We start from the raw sequence: 20423 nt of genomic DNA, 5'->3' as shown, positions 1-20423 counted from the left end.
AACAGGGTTCCAGGGAGAAGTCTGAAAGCCCCTGAAGCCTCAGGTGAGAACCACAGAGTAAACCACACGGGAGGATAGATGCAAGGGAGTGGCAGCTTCTCTCTGGATGGGAAGAGCTGCAGCTGCGCAGTGTGTCAGTCAGAGGGTGTGGGCCCAGGGAGGGCTGGGACTGGGGGCCAATCTGCAGTTGCTCTACTGTGGTGAGCAAACTGACGGACGGCCAGTGCTCACTCCCATGAGGTAGAAGTTTGACTTCAGTCCTACAGAAACTCCATGAACATGTGGACAGAAGGGACTTTTGCCTTGATGTTTTGTTTGTTTTTATGAGTTTTCCCCACATGTATGCAGGTACATCACAGGCATAAATTATATCCAGAGGCCAGAAATGGGTGTTGGATTCCCTTGAAATTGGAGTTGTTGATAGATGTGAACAACTGCGTGGGTGCTGGGAATCGAATCTTTACCACTGAGCCATCTCTCCATCCCTTTACAGTATCTTCATCATGGGACTAAACCGTGGTCATTTCCTAGAACAGATCAGGCGTGTTAACCAGAGCTGTGTGCGTCAGCATAGCCAAAGCTATCTAATGAGGCTCCCCCCCCCAAAAAAAATACCATATATGCTTAATAGCAGGTGTAGGCCTGAGCAGCAGGATACAGTAGGCAGGACAGTGAGAGCCTTTCAGCAAGTGCCTTTCGGGCTCTTTACAGCTGAGCAGCATTGGCTTGTAATAGTAGTGATATTATTCCTGGGACCAGCAAGATGGCTCAGTGCTAAAGGCACCTGCCTGCCACCAAGTCTGACGCCTGTGTTCCACACCTCAGATGTGCATAGTGAAAGAAGAGATCCTACCCCCAAAAGTTGTCCCCATCCTCCATACATGCTGTGCCTCAGGCACAGACACAAACTAAGAAATATAAACTTTTTTAAACCTGCTGTTTCATTTTACTATTTATAATTTCTGGTTTTTAAAGAGATTTTTTATTTGTGTGGTATACCTGCATGAATGTGTGTGCCACATGAGTTTAAGTACCTACAGGGGGCCCGGAGGCATAAGATTCCTTTCAGCTGGGTTACAGGCAGGGGTGAGCTCCCTGATGTGGGTGCTGGGAACAAACGCAGACCTCTGCAGTAGCTGCAGTGCTGCTTACCCTGAGCTAACTCCCCACTAATACCTGAGCTACCTCTCCAGCCCCGTTTCCCCCCTTGATGCCTAAAATAGTTCAACTAAAGGGAAATAGTGTGAGCTGCTTCCCCTGGCCCTCTGCTGACCTTTTATTTCTGGGTGTCCTCAGTGGGGTCCTTTTCCTGTATAGTTGCCAGCGCTGCACGTGCCAGGCGTTGAGTGTGCTGATGGCCCTGTACTGTTTCTAGGCGTCTTGCAGGCACCTGAATTAGAGCCGCCCCCAGGAACTCCTTTGGGGACTGAGCTTTCTGCCTTCCAAAGGGACCTTTGATGGCACATCTTTTCATTGTTCCAACGTTTGTCTTTAGAGCATTTCATCTTCCACAGAAAACTGCCCTTTTCTGTGTTAAAGCCCTGGCTGTCCTGGAACTCTCTATGTAGACCAGGCTGGCCTCAGACTCACAGAGATCTGCCTGCCTCTGCCTCCTGAGCGCTGGGATTAAAGGCGTGTGCCACCCCTACCCAGCAGAAGGATCTTGTCTACATAGCAAGTTTCAGGGTAACCAGGACTACTACATAGAGAACCTGCCTCAAGTAAACAGAAATAGTAATAACAACAACAGTAAATAAAATAAAAAGACAGTATTTTTCTTAAAATACTAGAATGGGAACAGTGTATTTGTTTGGGGTGGGTTTGTGTTTGGCTGGTTTTGCGCTATTGGGAAGTAAATTGCAGGCCTGCCACATGCTGGACCAGTCGTCTAACCCTGCACTGTATCCCCAGCTCTGCACTGTCTCTGCTTCATGGATGATGAAGGGCAGATGTTTAAGTAAAGGGTCCTTGTAGATTAGGGTTTGACATGTAGATGACTGAACAAGTCTGCACCAGCACCTGACGGCGCTGAACTTACACATGTCCAAGTCAAATGTCTGAGCCAGGCGGCTGTCAGATGCTGCACTGGATGCCTGTCTGGACCTGCATTCCCAGTCATGTGGGTGGTAAAAATACCCGAGTTCACACTGCTGGCAGCATTTGAGACTCACACTTGAGAGTTGGCTTCTGGGAACTGTGGAAACATCAGGAGTTTAAAGGAATGTTCCCGGGGGATCTCTCTGTGAAGAACCTTCCTCTGCTAGCATGAGGCTGGACTAAAAGCCTTTCTGCTCTATACTGTTGTATGTGCTGGGGATCACACCCGGCCTCCATGCTCGGCAGACACCCCACCTGAGCTGCTCTTCAGTTCTGAAATCCTTTTTTGTTTTCCTTGTTGAAAACAAAACGTTTGAACACGGTGACCCAGGTTGTCCTCAGACTCATGACAGTCATCCTGCCTCAGTCTCCTAAGTGCTAGAATTACACATGAGTCACTATGCCTGGCTTCTGAAATTTCTTTAGGGGTATTTCCTCTAGGAAACCACTAAGTCCCAGTTTTGTTTTTTTTTTTTTTTTTTTTTTTTGGTTTTTTCGACACAGGGTTTCTCTGTGGCTTTAGAGGCTGACCTTGGCCTCGACTATGCTCTCTGGGCTGCTGAAAAATCTGCAGCTGTATTTTGGGCACAAGCCTGATTCCTTGTTTTCTCTTTTGTTGGGACTTTGTCTGACCTGGAGCTCTTCCTGAACATGCCCAAAGCAACCTCTAGAAGGCTCTGTGCATTTCTTCCTCCCTGTGCCTTGCTTTCTGTGTAGGAATAACTTATTTTTAACTGAAGTTCCTGTAAGGCAGCCACCATCGCTAATCCCTGAGTGTAAGCTAGGTCCATATCTGAATAATTCTTAATGAATTCGTCACATCAGTCCTCTTCCTGTGAGGCCTTAGCGTGGTCTGGCATTCATTACCAACATTATCATAAGCTAGCTATTTCGCAATGGAAGTTCCAACACCTGTGTCTCTAACCTTTTTGTATAATGTCCATACAGGCCTAAAAATCAATTCTGAATTAACTCCCTAGGTCCCTGTCTGCTCTCTATAATAAATTTCCTCCTCCTGACCCGCAGGCCTTGGTTACCCGCTTTCAATTTCCTAGGGGTGAGGCTTCTACAGCAATATTCCCTATCAGCCTCTGTTGGTCCATACTAGACACACGCCATTTTTTAGTTCCTGGAGCTGGTTGAATGGTATTAGCACATGTATCCTGCTATGTTCCCCTGAGCCTCCCCCCCCCCTCTCTCTCTCTGTCTCTCTCTCTCTGATCCAAGGAAACCTGTAAATTTCTTATCTCCTGTAAGCAATTTTGCTAAAATTTCCAATTCTCTTAGCTCTTGTTGAATTTTACCATTGAGTATTTGCCTTTCTGTATTTCCAGCTTAAAAAGAAAGAAGGAGGTGAAGGCTCCCTCCATTTTGGTGCTTATTAACTCTCTCTCCCTGCTGATCCCAATCATTTGTCCTGTATATTCTTTACCATCCAGCTGCCCCTAAGTAGGGGCAGAGGTTCCTGTTCTCCATTACATTCCTAGATATCTCCTGAGGGCCTGCGTGTATGCAAGGCCGCACCTATGTCTTCCCAAGCCCCTGCGCAATTCGAAATGCTGCATCATGGCGGTGGCTTCTATAAGCGGGAAGGATCCTTTTAAAACTTTTAAACTCTAAAATCTTCTGTACTTGCTTTTATTTTGTTTTAGCTCTCCTAGCTATTAAATTATATCCAAGTAAATAAATATACAATCATCTGACTAATAATTACCTGCCTGATTTCTCTAACTATATACATTTTTATTTTCAAGGCTAATTTACTTCTCTTTACCTCTGGCTAATATTTCTGTTTCATATTTACAATCACCTGCATTTTTTATTCCAGAGTTTAACATATTACATTTTACTATTTTATCATCTGACTGACATTTCAGTCTCATACCTACTGTGTGCATTTTCTCTTACTTTAAGGGTTAAATAATCCGCTTTACCTATTTTTATCAGCTGCTGGCTGACATTCTCTCATTTGTCCATCTTCCATTATTTTAAGGGTTAAATAACCCGCTTTACCTTTCTTGTCAGCTGCTGGCTGACATCTTCGTTTTATATATATTTTGTGCACATTTCTGCTTTAAGGGTTAAATAACCCAATTTATCTTTTCGTCAGCTGCTGACTTACGTCCTCCTATTTTATATTACATATATCTGTTTCCCATTTCTACAATTATATACAGTTTTATTCCTGACTTAACGCTGTTCACTCACCACATTCGGCCACTTCTTTCTTCTTTTTCCTGTACGTGCTTCTTCCCCAACTGTTTCGCCCACGACGACTGTCTCTCCAAAGTGTCCAAGCCTCTACCTTGCCCGTTTCTTCGTGGTGTCCATGGCTTCTTCCCCCGTTCTCAGGCCCCACGTTGGGTGCCATTTTGTCGTGGCCCAGCATGTCTCAGCCTTAGTCCATGGGGTTCTACCTGAGTGGGGGGTGTGGACCTGGAAGCTCCGAGCAACCCAACGGCGATAAAGACCAAACACAGGCATCTTGTCATCTCTAGAGAGCTCTCAGTTCCATGTTGTGGAACTAGAGTCATTTCTTTTTTAGCCATCTTTTCTGGTGTTTCTTAACCATCCTGCTAATATCAGGAGGCAACCATTTCTCTCTTTGTTCCCTTGCTGCTCTGGCCGCTCCCCTCTTCACTCCTAACTTTTTGTCCTCACAAGTTATTCACACACCTCTAGCTCCTCCGCCCAGGTGAGGGCCTATTCAGATGCTTAGGCACATACAGATGCAAATAAGAGGCATATTACTCTGTGGCTATGGTAAACAGTAGTAGCCTTACTGGCATTAACAATACGATAGTGGGCTGGAGCTCTCCGGTGCTCCATGTTTAGTGAAATCAAAGGCCGGATCTCAAAATATTCCATAGCAGAAAGATTTTGGTCCCCCACACTCTTGTAGACCAGGATGGTCTCGAACTCACAGAGATCCGCCTGCCACTGCCTCCCGAGTGCTGGGATTAAAGGCGTGTGCCACCAACGCCCGGCAAGTCCCAGTTTTTAAAGCTGATAAATAAAGCAATGTTCATATATTTATTATTTGTTTGGGTTTGTGTACTTGCTTGCTTGTTTGAGTTAAAACCTCACTGTGTAGCCCTGGCTGTCTGGAAACACACTATGTAGACCAGGCTGGCCTTGAGGTCACAGATCTGCCTGCCTCTCGTCCCAGGCGCTAAGATTGATGGCATCAACCGCCATGCCTGTGTGTGTGTCTCTACTTGTACTTGTAGAATGATGGTGGGCTCACTTTAGATAGGCTTCTGTCAAGTGGATGGGTACCCGGTTAACTTACAAGTACAGGTGACAGCATTATGTGAATCATACTATACTTGACAAGAGTGCGTTTATCTTTCTGAAAAATGCTTTTGTGCTGCTTCCAGCCCCTTCTGATGTAATGTCTCAGCATGCATGAGACCCTGGGTTCCATCCCCTCACTACACAAACTAGGGGATCATGCCTGTAACCCAGATTTTGGGAGGTGAAGGCAGGAGGTTTAGAGTTCAGGGTTATTTCAATTCTACAGGAAGATAAAGGCCAACCTGGACTACATGAGAAAGAAAAAAAGGTATTATTTGCATTGTCAAAATTGTACATTGAGGGCCTGGGCTGGTGGCACTGGACTTAAGAGCATTGTCGGGCTTGCAGAGAAAACCAGGTTTCAGGTTCCCAGTGCCCAGTGGCAGCTCATGACAGTTGGTGTTGTAACTCCAGTTCTGGGGATGTGATGCTTTTCTGATGTCTGCAGGCACTAGGCATTCACGTGGTTCAAAGGCGTGCAGGCAGACACTCATATACATAAAAGTAAAGAAGCCTTTAAAATGTGTCCGTCACAGGCTAATATGTCATTTTAATGTTGGAGACCATTTGAAGAAACATGCACATTTGCTAGATGGCTGCTGCTGGAGAGAGCCCACAGCACAGCACAGTGGGAGCACTGCCTGCTGTGACCCCACTAGGCCTTACCAGTGGAGGCCAGTGGCACATGTCCAGAGGTGTCTGTGATCATGCTGCTGGCATCAGAGCTAGCTGGCTTTCTAGTTGGGTTTGCAAGAGCGAAGCTTTGTGCAGGCCACTCTTGGGAGAGCTCATGCAGTAGCTGACTTGAGAGAGTAAGGCGGTTCTAGTCACCGTACCAAGAGCCTCGAAGGTGAATGGATATAACAGACCTGAGGATTCCTTGAGAGAGAACAGATTAATTTCAAAATACAAGTCACCCAGTGCAACGATAACTCTTTCTGCCAGCTGCCTGAGTTCCACCGTCACATTAGGGCCCCAAAGTAACACATAGAGACATATTAGGTACAGTGCTGCTGGCCAATGACTAGGATTTCTTATATGCTTGCTCTGTCTTAAGTATCAACCATAACCATTAATCTATATATTTTATAAAGACTTATCGAGGACACCTGCCTTATGCATCCTGTCTTCCTGGGGATCACGTGGCGATTCCTCTTTACTACATTTCCCAGAATCCTCCTTGACTTCTAGCCCCACCTATCTTGCTTCCCTATTGGCTAACATTGCTTTATTTATCAACCCAGGAATCTAGTTTTTTTTTTTCTTTTTAATGATAGAGTCTCTCTCTATGTAAAGCTAGTTGTCATAGAACGCCCTTTGTAGACCAGGCTGGGCTCACAGAGATCCACCTGCCTCTGCCTTGCAAGAGCTGGAATTAAAGGTATTCGCCACTACCGCCTGCTAGAATCTAGTCTTTTACATCATTCTCTTTTGTTTCTCTTATTAAGTACCTCTTAAGAATTTTTAGAAAACAGCCCTGTGGTGATGGCAGTGCCACCTTTAATCCTATCAAAGGCAGGTGGATCTCTGTGAGCCTAGGCTACAAAATGAGACATTGTCTTAAATTACAAAAGAAAAAGTTTCTAAACTGGGGTGGTAGTGCAGACCTTTAATCCTAGAACTCAGGAAGCAGAGGCAGGTGGATCTGTGAGTTAGAGGCCAGTGTCTGGTCTACAGAGTGAGTTCTCAAACAGCCTGGGCTACATAAAGAAACCACCCCACACACACATAAATTTAAAAAATGTTTAGTAGATAAAAACTTCATAAAGGGGGAAAGCGTGGAGAGCAAAGTGCACTTGATGGGATGGAGATGAAAAGAAGAGTTAGACTGAGGACTGCCCTGGACATGGGAAAGTCAGTGCATTGGAAGGGAACCAGAGATACAGCAGCAATCAGGCAGGCCTTGGACAGGAAGGATGTGCGGTAAGAAAGTGGAAATAGCCATATAGATGCTCTGTCTCTATTCCTCCACCCGGTTCATCTCTGTCATGACATGGGCGTCACTAGGAGAACTGTATGTTGATGGTTTCATTGGCTTACTGTTTGTGGGTCCTTAGGCTTCGGAACTCCACTGCAGTCTTTTGCACACAGATGGCCAAGGGCATGTCTGCTAAGGCTCTTGCTGTCAGGGACAAGCTTGCACCCCAGCCTGGGTGTTGCTGGCGTTTTCACCCTCTGGCACCCATCTTGCTCCCTGGCTCAGCATATGTATGCTGCATGAGTAAATAGGTGAACAACCCTCAGGATGTTTGGTATAGCTGTTTGCAGAGCTCTTCAGTAGTATGTCTTCCTCTGGTGTGCCTTGCTGTGACCACTCTGAGGGGGACATATAGGAAGTGTAGCTGTAAATGAGCGAGCTCACAGGCCTGAGTCCCCATCCCCAAGTGCAGGTCCTCTGTGTCAGTGTCTTTCTTTTCTCTGTCTTTCAGGCTGGAGTAAAAGGGACACTGGGAAGGTTGGTTGGAATTTTTGAGGTAAGTCTTTTACTGCCTTTGCTCTGAAGTCATTAGCTAGCCACTGTCCTAACTGTGGAAGGCCTCCTGCATCTCCCTGAGTGTCAGAAGAGGCCACAGCGCAGACTAGCATTCTCTGCTTTTTGTGGGTTTGTGTTTGTGTGGATGCATGTGAGTACATGTCTGTGGACGACTGCACATGTCATTCTTTAGGGGCCACCTGGCTCGAGCCTGGAGCTCATCATAGGCTGTGTTGAGCCAGGGATCCCCCTGTTCCCACTTCCCCAGTCTGAGATCACAGACTTAACCTCTGTGCCCAGCTTTTTCCATGGGTTCTGGAGTTAAATTTGGACCCCAAATGTGTACAGAGTATCATTTATCCTTTCCTGGCGTTGCTCCTGTTCTCCCAAGGTGAGGGAAAGTAGAATAGAGAAGACAAGAGGGGAGCTGAAAGGCAGTCAGGAAATGAGAGGCGGGAGCAGAGGGGCAGGGTCAGCACGCTGGGGAGAGGACGCAGGCCTCACTCAGCTTGCTTTCACTGCGGCCCTGACACACAGTCTGGACACTCTCAAGTGCAGCGTTCCTGAGAAGTTGTGGTTAGGAGAAAAAGGAAGGATGTAATGCTCAGACTTGAAGAGTCTGGCCACCCGCTGGACAGATGTCTTGACAACCAGGTATGGGGGTGCACGCCTCTAGTTCCAGTACTCGGGAGGCAGAGGCAGTGGATCTCAGAGTTCTAGGCCAGCTTGGTCTACAGAGCGACACCCAGGACTATGTAGAGAGAAAGTCTATTTCAACAAAAAGGAAAAGAAAAAGAAGTACTTGTTAATTGGGCATGGTGGCATGCCCTTTAATCCCTGTTCCACCTGGGAGACACAGGCAGCAAGAGGATCTCTGTGAGTTCAAGGCCAGCCTAGTCTACATAGCAATTTCCAGGCCAGCCAGGGCTACATAGTGAGACCCTGTTTCAAAAAAAATTGCACCAGGCAGTAGTGGCGCACGCCTTTAATCCCCCAGAACAGGCTCCAAAGCTACACAGAGAAACTCTGTCTCAAAAAATAAACAAAGAAAATTGCTGTTTTTATAGACACCATGAGTTCAATTCCCAGCACCCATAGTGGCTAAACATCTACCTCTAACTCCAGTTCCAAAAGATCAGACACCTTCTGGCCTTCATGGGTGTGCATGAGCGCTCTCTCTCTCTCTCTCTCTCTCTCTCTCTCTCTCTCTCTCTCTCACACACACACACACACACACACACACACAATAAAAAAAAAAAAAAAGGCTGTCCAAGGGGTGTGCTCTCTATTCTGGTGGAGCCCTCTTGAGACAACAACAAAAGCAGAGGGCATTGTATAGCAATGTTTCTTCAAGCATCTCAACCCACTGTCCTTTCTGTGCCCTTCAGAACCAGGAGAGGAAGCACAGGACATACGTGTACGTGCTTATTGTCACAGAAGTGCTGGAAGACTGGGAAGACTCCGTGAACATTGGTAAGTCAGTGCAGAACCAGCCCGTTGCATCCAGACCCTGCCCTGCTGCTGACAGGGAAAGATGCTGCAGTGTGAGCTAAGCAAGCACGTGCGCCTTGAAGCTGAGGAAGGCAGCATTTGTGGTTGTCTCAGAAAAAGCTGAGGTGGGGTGGTAGTGGTGTGTGTCTTTAATCCCAGCACTTGGGAGACTGAGGCAGGTGGATCTCTATGAGTTCAAGGCCAGCCTGTTCTACATAGTGAGTTCCAGGACAGCCAGGACTACACAGAGAAACCCTTTCTTGACCCCCACCCAAAAAAAAAGCAGCAGCAGTAGCTGAGGTTACAGATAGGGTCAATAAGTGGGAAACATGTTCTATAAAACTTAGAAAATGTTTCTGAAATAAAATTGGATCCTTCCCAAAAGGGCTACACTGTTGTACTCTTTGAACAGATACTGACCTGGGGCCTCCCATGCTGGGCCAGGACCAAAGATGAGAGCAAGATGTAGTCTTGTGTCTGAGGCTGTCATTCATACATGGGGCTGGGGTCTATAGAAGCAGAGGGTCTGGATTCCATCCCCAGGACCACATAGACATTCAGAAAATGAGTCAGGGGTGCAGGGATGAAAAGAAGACCAAGGTGGGTGTGTCGTGTACCTGTCCTTGCCACTCAGCCTGACAGGAGCCACACCTGGGCTGTAAGACACCATTGCTCATTAGTGCCCAGACAGGCCTTTTCCTGGCTTCTTAGCGTTGCTCACTAGTAATTCCAGGGAAGGCATCTAAAGCTCAGGAAGGGCTTTTGGTTTGTAGCCTGGGGTGCACTTTCTCTTTTCTTTTTCAAAGATTTATTTATTATGTATAGTGTTCTGCCTGCACATATGTCTGCACACCAGCAGAGGGCACCAGATCCCGTTATAGATGGCTGTGAGCCTCCATGTGACTGCTGGGAATCAAACCCAGGACCTGTGGAAGAGCAGCCAGTGCTCTTAACCTCTGAGCCAGCTCTGCAGCCCCCAGAGTGCACTTCTAACCTTCCTGCCCAGCCGCTCAAATGCTGAAGGTACAGCTGTGTACCATCCCAGCCCGGAAATCACAAATGAAGAAAGCTGTGTTCATCTTTTGAGATGTTAAGCACCTTCTTGGTGCTATCGAGTGGGGAAGTGGCTGGAGCTGCAGAAGTCGGGTTAGAGAGAATGGGAAGTACAAGTAAAAAATAATTGGCAGTGATCTAAAGTGAGGCTAGGACTGCGGCCCTGTGTAGAGTGCCAGCCTGGTGTGTAGAGGACTGACTGTGTGTAGAGGACCACTCTGAGTGGAGCTGGTCTTGGAAGCCATTCTGGGAAGCAGTCCAGCAGCAGAGCTCTGGAAGGCCAGTGCTTGCTCGGGGCAGCCCTCAGGCTCTGCACCCTTTCCTGGGAAGGCAAAGCAGCAGGTAGGTATCTTTTCTCAGGGGCTGAGGATTTAGCTCGGTGTCGGGACATTTGCCCATCACACACACACACGTAAGGGCCTGACGGGTTCCATGTACACATACCCACAGCCTGTCTATCTAGAGAGACTAGACGTCAATAAAACCATGTCACTAGGCGTTGCTGGCACACTCTTAATCCCAGCACTCGGGAGGCAGAGGCAGGCGGATCTCTGTGAGTTCAAGGCCAACCTGGTCTACAGAGCGAGTTCCAGGATGGCCAGGGCTATACAGAGAAACCCTGTCTCCTAAAACAAAAAAGTAAATAAAAGAACAAACTACAAAAAAAAAAAAAAAAAAAAATTAACCTTTGGGACCTGGAAAGATGGCTCAGTGGTTAAGAGCACTGGCTGCTCTGCTCTTCCAGAGGACCCAGGTTCAATTCCCAGCAACCACATGGTACCTCACAGCCCTCTGTGTCTCCAGTTTCAGGGCTTCTGATTCCCTCTTCTGGACTTTATAGACACCAGGTGTACATACATGACTATACATACATACACATAAACTGAGTAACTCTGAAAAGAAAAAGCAGACTCCTGTCAGGGACTGGGTGCTGAGTGTCACTGAGGGCCTTTCTGTAACTGAGCTGTAGAGAGACCCCGGGGTCGAATCCTGTTTATTATCCACCTCATAGATGAAGAAATGGAACGCTGAGGGGTCCGTGACTTGACCAATGCTCCCCAGTTTGTGGGAGCCAGGGACCTGCTGGGGTCCAGCACACTGGCTTCGTGGCCTTGCCCCTGGCCCTGAGGTATTTTATTGCCTTGTGTTTTTCCTCACTGTTGGAAGTAGAAGCCCAGACCTCATACTTTAGACTAGTGTCCAGTCACTGAGCTCTCTCCATCTCTGCTTCTCCATTTTGGAACAATCATATTTTCCTGCCCACAGAGTCAGAAGAGGGTGTTTATAGGAGGGAAGTAAACCAGTCGCGGTGGCTAACGCTTTAGTACTAGCACTCTAAAGGCAAAGGCAGGAGGGTCTCTCAGTTTAGGGCCAGCTGGTCCAGAAGGACACCAGGGCTACATAGAAAAGACCATGCCACAAAAAATAAAATAAAATAAAACATCAATTTTAATAAAAGTAGGCTCAAAATAGTAATTTGTTAAATTGGGTTTTGTTTTGTGTTTTCTTTTCTATATTTGCTTGTATGTTGTATGTGCATGTGGGTGGACTCTTTTTACTGTTTGTTTTTGTTTTTTGAGACAAGGTTTCTCTCTGTAACCCTGGCTGTCCTGGGACTCACTGTATAGACCAGGCTGTCCTTGAACTCACAGAGATCTGCCTGCCTGTGCCTCCTGAGTGCTGGAATTAAAGGTGTGCACCACCACCGCCTGCCATGTGGGTGCACTCTTGCCATGGCATGCACATAGAGTCAGAGAGCAGCTCTGTGGAGTCCATTCTCATCTCCATTTTTACATGGGTTTGGAGCTTGAACTCGGGTCACTGTCACCGGGCCCACGCAGCGTGCATCTTTGCCCCTGAGCCATCTCACCAGCCCCCTTATTTTCTGTGGCAGATCCATCTCTTACACGAGTTTTTAAATAAAAGGAGGATGATAGAAGATTATATCATAATGATGCTGGCAGCTGATACCGGTGTAGTGTTTGCCAAAGATAAGGAGGATGGACGGACCCTCCTTGAAGGTGTAGGCTGACACGCTCAGAGCCCTGAAGGGCTGGTGTGACGAGTGGGTCCCAGCCCATCTCCCGTAGTTGGCTCTGTGGGACATTTGGATTGTGTGGCACGCTGGTTTTATATGTGTAAGGAAATGCAAGCACCGACAAGCATTGAGAAGCTTTGGGGCATGGGGTTGAGGGAGGCTCTCGTGTAGCCCAGGCTGGCCGTGGTTTCCCTGGGTAGCCAAGGATGACCTTCAGTTCTTGATCCTCTGCTATCGACTCTGGAGTTCTGGGATCACAGACACCACAGCAGCTGTGAAGCCTGACTGGAATGTTCCCCCGAGTCCTCTCCGAACTGTGCTCACTGGCCCCAGCTTGTCTTCATTTCTCCCCTCTGCCTCCACAGGAAGGAAGAGAGAGTGGTTTAAAATAGAAGATGCCATAAAAGTGCTGCAGTGTCACAAGCCCGTGCAGGCGTCCTACTTTGAGACGTTGAGGCAAGGCTACTCTGCCAACAATGGCACCCCTGTCGTGGCCGCCTCGTACCCCAGCTCTGTGTCAGGCATCAGATGACTGCAGACTCCTGTGAGAGCCGGAGTGGAAACCAGACTGAAGCGTGGCTCTCCTCACGGCTCCCTCACCCTCCTTGCAGCCTCCTCTTTCACCCAGGCATGGTGGGCATCAGAAGGGGACACTGAGGGGCTGCTGGGTGTGGGGTGATGTGCGTGGGGTGTGGGGTGATGGGAACTCTTTCTCTGTGTCCTGAGGGTGGGCCTGGGATGTAACCTTCCTGCATGCTCCGCTCCTCCCTCCCTCCCCTGCCCTCTGAGAGAGGGAACCCCTTCTCCCTCCCCTCTTGGGTTCTGAAGCGTTCCCATTTGCCTCATCCAGCCTGGCCAGGTATTTTCTCTAATTTTTTTTTCCATTAAAAGACGCCCATGTGAGATGAAACTTTGTAGGAATCTGTCCTGTGATGTGCTGTTGAGCCCCATGGGGTGGCCTTGTTCCCTTCACGATGCATTTGTCTACACATGGTACATGACATGATATGTAAATGAGTGATTTAGAAAGAGCATCTTGACTGTTTAGTTTTTCAGAGTTTTGCTATTTGTTTTTATTTTATTTTTTATTCCAGGTATTTCTAGTTTAAGGCCCCTCATACTTTACATGTTTGTTCCAATGCTAGTGACTGGGCAGGTTTCCCTGTCCTCTATTCCCCAGCCATGGTAAGCTTAGCCATCTTCCTCATGTCCCTGGGACCCTGGCCTTCTCAAAGGCTGTTTCCATGCCAAGGAACCTGTTTTCTTCTCTGTTACTAAGCCTGGAGCAAATGGCCTCAGCCAGAGCCAAAGAAACAGTACTAGAAATTGAATTCTGCCCTCCAATGTATTCACAGTAGGCTTTAAACTAGATACCTTCCCTGTCTCAGAAACTGGACCATCAAGCACCATGTCTGTCCTGCTGGCTGGGAATTTTTTCCATAACGCTATTCTTTGCTGACATGGCCTCTCTTACCCTTGTATGCCTTACACCACGCTGACCTGGATATGGCCCGATGCTTTGAAGCCCCCGTGCTGAGAGCCCCCACCCCCACTGAGGTCCTGAGCAGGACACACGGAAAGTTCCTGTGTCTCTGAGGTTGGAGCATGTGTGAAGGGTTGCACCAAGAGCATGCTCAGAACACTAGCGTGCTCTTTCCCCCATTCCTCCCCCACCCCCGTGAAAGGCCATCTGTAGGAGGGGAGCACTTGTGACCCTCTGACTTGCTGCAGGCTCCTGTTGGTGTTTTGTGCTGCACTCATCTGCCAGTTGTGGTGTTTAGTTGGGAAGTAAAGGTCTTGGATGGGACCTTGAGCAAGGAGGGCGGGAGGGAGCTGATGCCTGGTTCAGTGTGGGGCTCGGGGCTCTGTGGCATTGCCTGTGTTGAAATGTAGCCAAGATGTGAAATTAAAATAGTACTTCTCTTTATTTAAAAACTAATAAATACTCAAACTTTGAAAAGCTTTTGCTCTTGGTTCCACTTTGGGAGTGTGTGTGGTGACCCGAGCCATCAACCTTGAACACGTTTTGGGTGTCGGCTGGTTAACTTTAATTTTATATGTGTCTGCCCCCCAATGATGACACACCGATCCCAACTCAGTGTAGGTGGGTGGGTGGGTCAAGGACTCTCTCAGGCCTGTGAGACAGGAATGGCATCCCAGGGTGGGGGTCTAGTGGATAGAGACAGCACCATGGAATTTGAGTCCAGAGACCAACTTGCTCTTGTGGGCCCCGCTTGTAGACAAACGCTCTGCTGCTTGTGGCCTGGCTTAGAGCTTTCTAGAGTCATATCCACACAGAGAGGAAACATAATCCCAGGCCACATGGTTTGGGGGCAGCCCTGCTCGGGTGCACAGTGATAGAGCTCTGCAGGGAACTGCACTCTGTAGCTATGCTGGCTGGGCTGCTGTTTTGATATCCTGTCCCCAAGGGCCAGTTTTGAGTGTTTTTGGAGTCACTGGGTCCAGAAAGTGAACTGTGCCGAGTCCTCTTCGGTGGCATCAATAGTTAGCAGCCGCGATTGGGCCACCACCAGCTAATAGAAGCCAGCTCTGAGTGGCCCCACGCTCGTGATCCGGTGCTTCTCTGTGCCCTGAGGAGGGGCCAGCATTTCCCTCCTGGCACCAGCAGCACGCTGGCTGCTGCTGCTGCTGCTGCTGGCAGAGTTGGAGACCTTTTGTGATTGTGAGAGCCACAGCCTTTAACTTGATGAAGAAAGTAAAAACAAGATGAAGCCACCCGGGATCCAGACTGTCATGGTTGGTTAGTTGGTTAGTTGATTTTTTTTTTTTTTTGAGACAGGGTTTCTCTGTGCCTTGGCTGTTGTCCTGGCTGGCCTTGAACTCACAGAGATCTCGCCAGCCTCTGCTGCCCTGAATGCTGGGATTAAAGGCGTGCGCCACCACTGCCTGGCTGCAAAAAAAAAAACAAAAAGGGGCGCTTTTTTATTTCTGATGTTTTAAACATTGAAGAAACACCACTGAGGTTATGTGATCTTTTGAGCCAGGAATTAACTTTGCATGTCTGATACGAGAACAAGCAAGAAGCCAGGCATAGTTTAATCCCAGATTAATGTTTATAATCTCAATATTTGGGAGACTAAGGCAGGAGGATTCTTTTTATTAAAGATTTTTTTTATTTATTTATTCTGTATACAGCATGCTGCTTCCATGTATATCTGCACACCAGAAGAGGGCGCCAGATCTCATAACGGATGGTTGTGAGCCACCATGTGGTTGCTGGGAATTGAACTCAAGACCTCTGGAAGAGCAGTCAGTGCTCTTAACCTCTGAGTCATCTCTCCAGCCCCAAGGCAGGAGGATTCTTGCCAGTTAATATAGTAGCCTGGGCTCCATCGTCTTTTTCTGAGGTGGGGGAGGTGGAGTATATTAGTCAGCCATGTTAGATTTTCTATAGTATCCCAGCATCTGCAGCCACTCAGACAAGAGCCCTGACGGTTTGGTTTCCACAAGTGCACCCCTGCCCTGTCAGTGATGCCTGAAGAAAGCCTCAACCCCAACCACACCCCCACACCCCCACCCCCACTCCTCACCTGGCTGAGCGCTGTGGGCATGTCACTGCCAGGAGTCTGCTGAAAGCCTAGAATCTGGGCACAGAGGACTTCTGGCCTCTGCCTCATGCTGCAAGTCCCTACAACAGGGAGGCCACTAGAGGCCTTGCTTCCTGCAGCGCCAGGGAGCATAGTAGGCCACTGCACCCAGGAGTGGGTTAGAGTAGTTTGTAAAAGTCGCTGCATAGCCAGGTTCCTTAGTAACAGAGTGTGTGGAGGGAGTTGGCCTACGAACCTCTGGGCTTGCTGGGGAGGAAAGGCCTGCAGCTGCCCCCTGCCCGCTTTCTCCTCTGCTACAGCACCTACGGGAAGCTAGTTCTGCAGCACAGATGGGGGCTGGGCTCGTGTTTGGCATGCTGTCCTTCATCCATTTCTCATTTCTGTTCCATTCTGGCACACGCCTAGCATCCCATCTCCATGCTAAAAATAGCTCAGCCTGAGCCGAGTGCCTCTCCCGGGTCACAGAAAGGCCTAAAGGAGCACTGTGATCCCCCCCCCCCCACACACACAGGGTTTCTCTGTGTAGCCCTGGCTGTCCTAGAACTCACTATGTAGACCAGACTGGCCTCAAACTCAGAGATCCATCTGCCTCTGCCTCCCAAGTACTGGGTTTTTAAAGGCGTGACCCACCCACCTCCAGGCTAAGCAGTGTGGTTTGTGTTGCAGTGGACTGATTTTGCCATTTTTGAAGTGTATTCCCAGTGTGTCCTTGTTGAGATAAGATTTAGAATTAAAGGGGAAATAGCTGAAGAAAAACATTTTTTTTTTCCAAGAAAAGGAGAAGTAACTATACTTGACAATACTTTTGGGGCTGGAGAGATGGCTCAGCAGTTAAGAGCACTGACTGTTCTTCCAGAGGACCCAAGTTCAATTCCCAGCACTCACATGGCAGCTCACAACTGTAACTCCAAAAACATGCATGCAGGCAAAACACTAATGCACATAAAATAAAAATAAATAAAAAGACAATTCTTTCACCATGTTTCAGAAAATCCTCTTCTTGACAAAGGTGGGCAGGAGTGGGGTGGTACAGCCAGACAGTGTGGGGAACTGGGAAGCCATTTAATGTGTGGGGCCGGTCTCCTCTGGCCGAGGACCCAGCAGTGACCTCTCTGTCATTTGGAATGTGCAGGAGCGGACCCCAGTGTCCAGAAAGCTGCCTCCATCTTACACTATATATGTATATACCACTGAGTGGAGTTGGCTGACGTCTGAGGGTGTTCCTGTTCTGGGTCCCCGGGTCCCTTCCCCACTCTGCAGCTTTGTGTTGTGACCGTGGTTTTGTGCTAGCCCAGAAATTTGTTGGGGGAGGGGGAGAAGTTTGATGGAGGACTGGAGGGAGTGATGCCTCTCACCTTCGTTTTCATTTGTGTTATTTGGGGGCCCTGCTTGAATTGAGTCCACAGACAGTGAGTTTGGCCATCTCTGATACAAAGAAGCTTTGTTAAAGAGCCCTGTCCCTGAAGCTCCCTGTACAGTGATGGTTCAGGGCACTGTAGCTTGGCCTAGATATAGGCTATCTCCTAGGAAGGAGAGCCCAGTGGGAAGACTGTTCTGTCACTGGCCGCAGAGCCTCTGTTGGGAAGGATGTTGAAGTCATTGCTTCCCCTTCCCTGGTGGTTGATTGTCAGCCTAGGTTTTCATCATCACTTACAGAGAACCAGTTTTGAACCCTAACCCCTGACAACATTGGAAAAGACCTGTATTTTATTTAGTTTTTCCAGTTTCTCTCTGGCTGTTCTAGAACTTGCTCTGTAGACCAGGCTGGTCTTGAATTCAGAGAGGCCTCTGCCTCTGCCTCTGCCTCTGCCTCTCTGCCTCTGCCTCTGCTGCCTCTGCCTCTGCCTCTGCCTCTGCCTCTGCCTCTGCCTCTGCCTCTGCCTCTGCTGCCTCTCTGCCTCTGCCTGCCTGCCTCCTCTGCCTCTCTGCCTCTGCCTCTGCCTCTGCCTCTGCCTCTGCCTCTGCCTCTGCCTCTCTCTCTGCCTGCCTCTCTCTCTCTGCCTCTCTGCCTCTGCCTCTCTCTCTGCTCTCTGCCTCTCTGCCTCTGCCTCTGCCTCTCTGCCTCTCTGCCTCTGCCTCTGCCTCTCTGCCTCTGCCTCTCTGCCTCTGCCTCTGCTGCCTCTCTGCCTCTCTGCCTCTGCCTCTGCCTCTGCCTCTGCCTCTCTGCCTCTCTCTCTGCCTCTCTCTGCCTCTGCCTCTCTGCCTCTGCCTCTCTGCCTCTGCCTCTCTGCCTCTGCCTCTCTGCCTCTCTGCCTCTGCCTCTCTGCCTCTGCCTCTCTGCCTCTGCCTCTCTGCCTCTGCCTCTGCCTCTGCCTCTGCCTCTGCCTCTGCCTCCTGGGTGCTGGGATCAAGGGTGAGCGCCACCACCATGCCTGGCTATAGAGCAGTCTTTCTAACCAAGTGGAGAAAAGGATGAGGGGCCTCAGTCTGGCTGCTAGGCCTTCACTCCTATGAAGTGGTTCCTCATAGGAAATCTTACTGCTTGCAAACTCCTGTTGGTCATTTCTTGATTTGAGCTGTGCTCCTGGCTCTTTGGCCCTGAGTTAAACAATCTGAGCTAGTAAAGGGTCAGTAGTCTCTCCCCTACTGCTCGGTGAGAAGCTCTTCAGGGCTAACTGAGCCCTGGTTATCAGTCCCTCTGGGACGGGAGACATGCCACTAATGAGAAGGCACTAGTGTGGGTTACTCTTTGCCTACAGTTTAAGAGACCCGACTTTTCCGGAGGAAGGTCAGGGCTATTGGAGAGCTGATGACAAGACAGGATCACCCAGGAGCAGGTCTGGGGTGAGGCTTGGGGGAACACTGATGTGCAGGCAGGGTGAGGAGGTCTTTCTCAGAGTCAGAGGCCATGTCCTCCTGAGAGAGTCTCCACCCATGGCTGTGAGCCTTGTTCTCAGAACTTCTCAAGGGGCATCTAAGAATCATAACAGAGGGCTGTGGAGGTAGCTCCGCCCAGCGTGCACAAGGTTCTGTCCCCAGTACTAAAAAGCAAAAGCCTATGTCGCTTAGGCTCTTTGGCCTCAGCAAACAGACATGGGTGTGCTCTGCAGAGAGCAGAATGTGACATGCTAGTGACAAAACTAATTGGGCCAGTCTGTTGTCAAAGAAACAGCCTGTGGAATGGCTCTGTGTGTACTGGCTGTGTTCTGTTTTTATGGCGTGAACACTGACAGCTGGTAATAATCAAAGAAAAGGTTGGTAGTTAAAAGTGAAATTTTATTTTGCACAGATGACTCCCGGTTGGGTGAGTGGAAGCGAGTATTGCCCTGCCGCTTGAGGCCAAGCAGAAGCACCTGTGTCTGCCCTTCTGGCTCTGCTTGGCTCGGGGATCTTGCCTTCATCCCATCTAGAACTCCGTGGGGATGGGCTCTGAGAGTAGCGAGGCCCTAGTTCTGTGTGGTGATTGCTGCTTACTGCAGAGTGTACATCCGCCACTTAGAACCCTGCTGCACCCACCAGCAGAAGCTGTGGTGGTCAGGACATTGCATTTAAAAGATGACCTGATGTGCTTCTCCTCTGTGGTGTGTGCCGTGCACACACGCTCTCCTCATCCAACGAGCCTGCCAGGTAAGGGCAAAGTAGCCGAGATACCCTGAGTTTGATTTTTTTGTCCCATTAGACCTTTTAGCAAAGGGTGAATGCTCAAGTTTAGTACCTTCTCCTGGGCTGAGACAGAGACCGAGGCCAGGTGCCCACAGAGATGATGGACATGCTGAGTTGCCGAAGAAGGTCCACACTTGATGCCAGTGAGCTGGGTAGAACATTGTAAGGAGTGGCCAGCCCCTGGAGGGAAAGGAGGGTGGTGTAGGCCTTAAAGTTTTTAGCCCTTAGCAGGAGAGTAGCATGGGGCGATAGTGGCCATCCTCCCAGCTAAATGGGCTCTGGGGCCTGGAGCTTCACAGCCTGTGGGGTATGACCGTGGTTTCCATTTTCCCGACAGCCTGGTCCCTTTCCAGTGCCCTTACAGCTTTGCTAAGAGGTCTTGGCAGTGCTCTTGGGCACTGTGAGAAATGGAATCCGGGCCTGAAGAAGCAGAAGGAGGCTGAGTTTTCCTGTCTGCTTTTCCTGATGCCATATTCTCAGGTTCTTGGGCACCTCTCCCATGGGCTGTGGAGGACAGCAGAGAAGCTCTGAGGCAGACAGCTGCACCAAGGTGTCACCCTGCCCTCTTCACAGCAGGCAAGAAGGAGCCCTGCTTGAGTCTCATGATAACCCCTCCCTTGGTCCAGAGAGTACTTTGGCACTGTCTACCATCCCCACCCATCCCACCTCGTGAGTGCAGCCCTCTGCTCTGCTGACCTCCTCCTTCCTGCTGAGTTGGCCTGAGCCATGCCTAGTATGAAGGACACTGTACTGTAGATTGTAAGCTGGTATCAACCAATAAAAACCAGTATTTGACACCTCT

General features: G+C 49.0%; 1 protein-coding gene and 1 long non-coding RNA gene across 4 annotated transcripts in view; both read left to right on the top strand.

Annotated features, from left to right (window-relative positions):
• LOC103158569 (diphosphoinositol polyphosphate phosphohydrolase 1) overlaps positions 1 to 14409 on the top strand; it is a 47110-nt gene extending 32701 nt beyond the window's left edge. For all 3 annotated transcript variants that reach the window (XM_027389004.2, XM_027389005.2, XM_027389006.1), the window contains 3 exons: positions 7824 to 7868; positions 9256 to 9340; positions 12815 to 14409. In XM_027389004.2, coding sequence (XP_027244805.2) covers positions 7824 to 7868; positions 9256 to 9340; positions 12815 to 12981 — 297 coding nt within the window. In that variant the 3' untranslated portion in view covers positions 12982 to 14409. The remainder of the gene's footprint in view (positions 1 to 7823; positions 7869 to 9255; positions 9341 to 12814) is intronic.
• Positions 14410 to 18342: 3933 nt separating this feature from the next.
• LOC113832529 lies at positions 18343 to 20423 on the top strand. Its single transcript, XR_003479822.2, has 2 exons — positions 18343 to 19783; positions 19959 to 20423. It is a non-coding gene; the product is annotated as an uncharacterized LOC113832529 (long non-coding RNA).

This window comes from Cricetulus griseus (assembly GCF_003668045.3).
Source record: "Cricetulus griseus strain 17A/GY chromosome 1 unlocalized genomic scaffold, alternate assembly CriGri-PICRH-1.0 chr1_0, whole genome shotgun sequence".
NCBI classification, from domain to species: Eukaryota; Metazoa; Chordata; class Mammalia; order Rodentia; family Cricetidae; genus Cricetulus; species Cricetulus griseus.
This window is presented reverse-complemented; position numbering and strand designations above follow the sequence as displayed.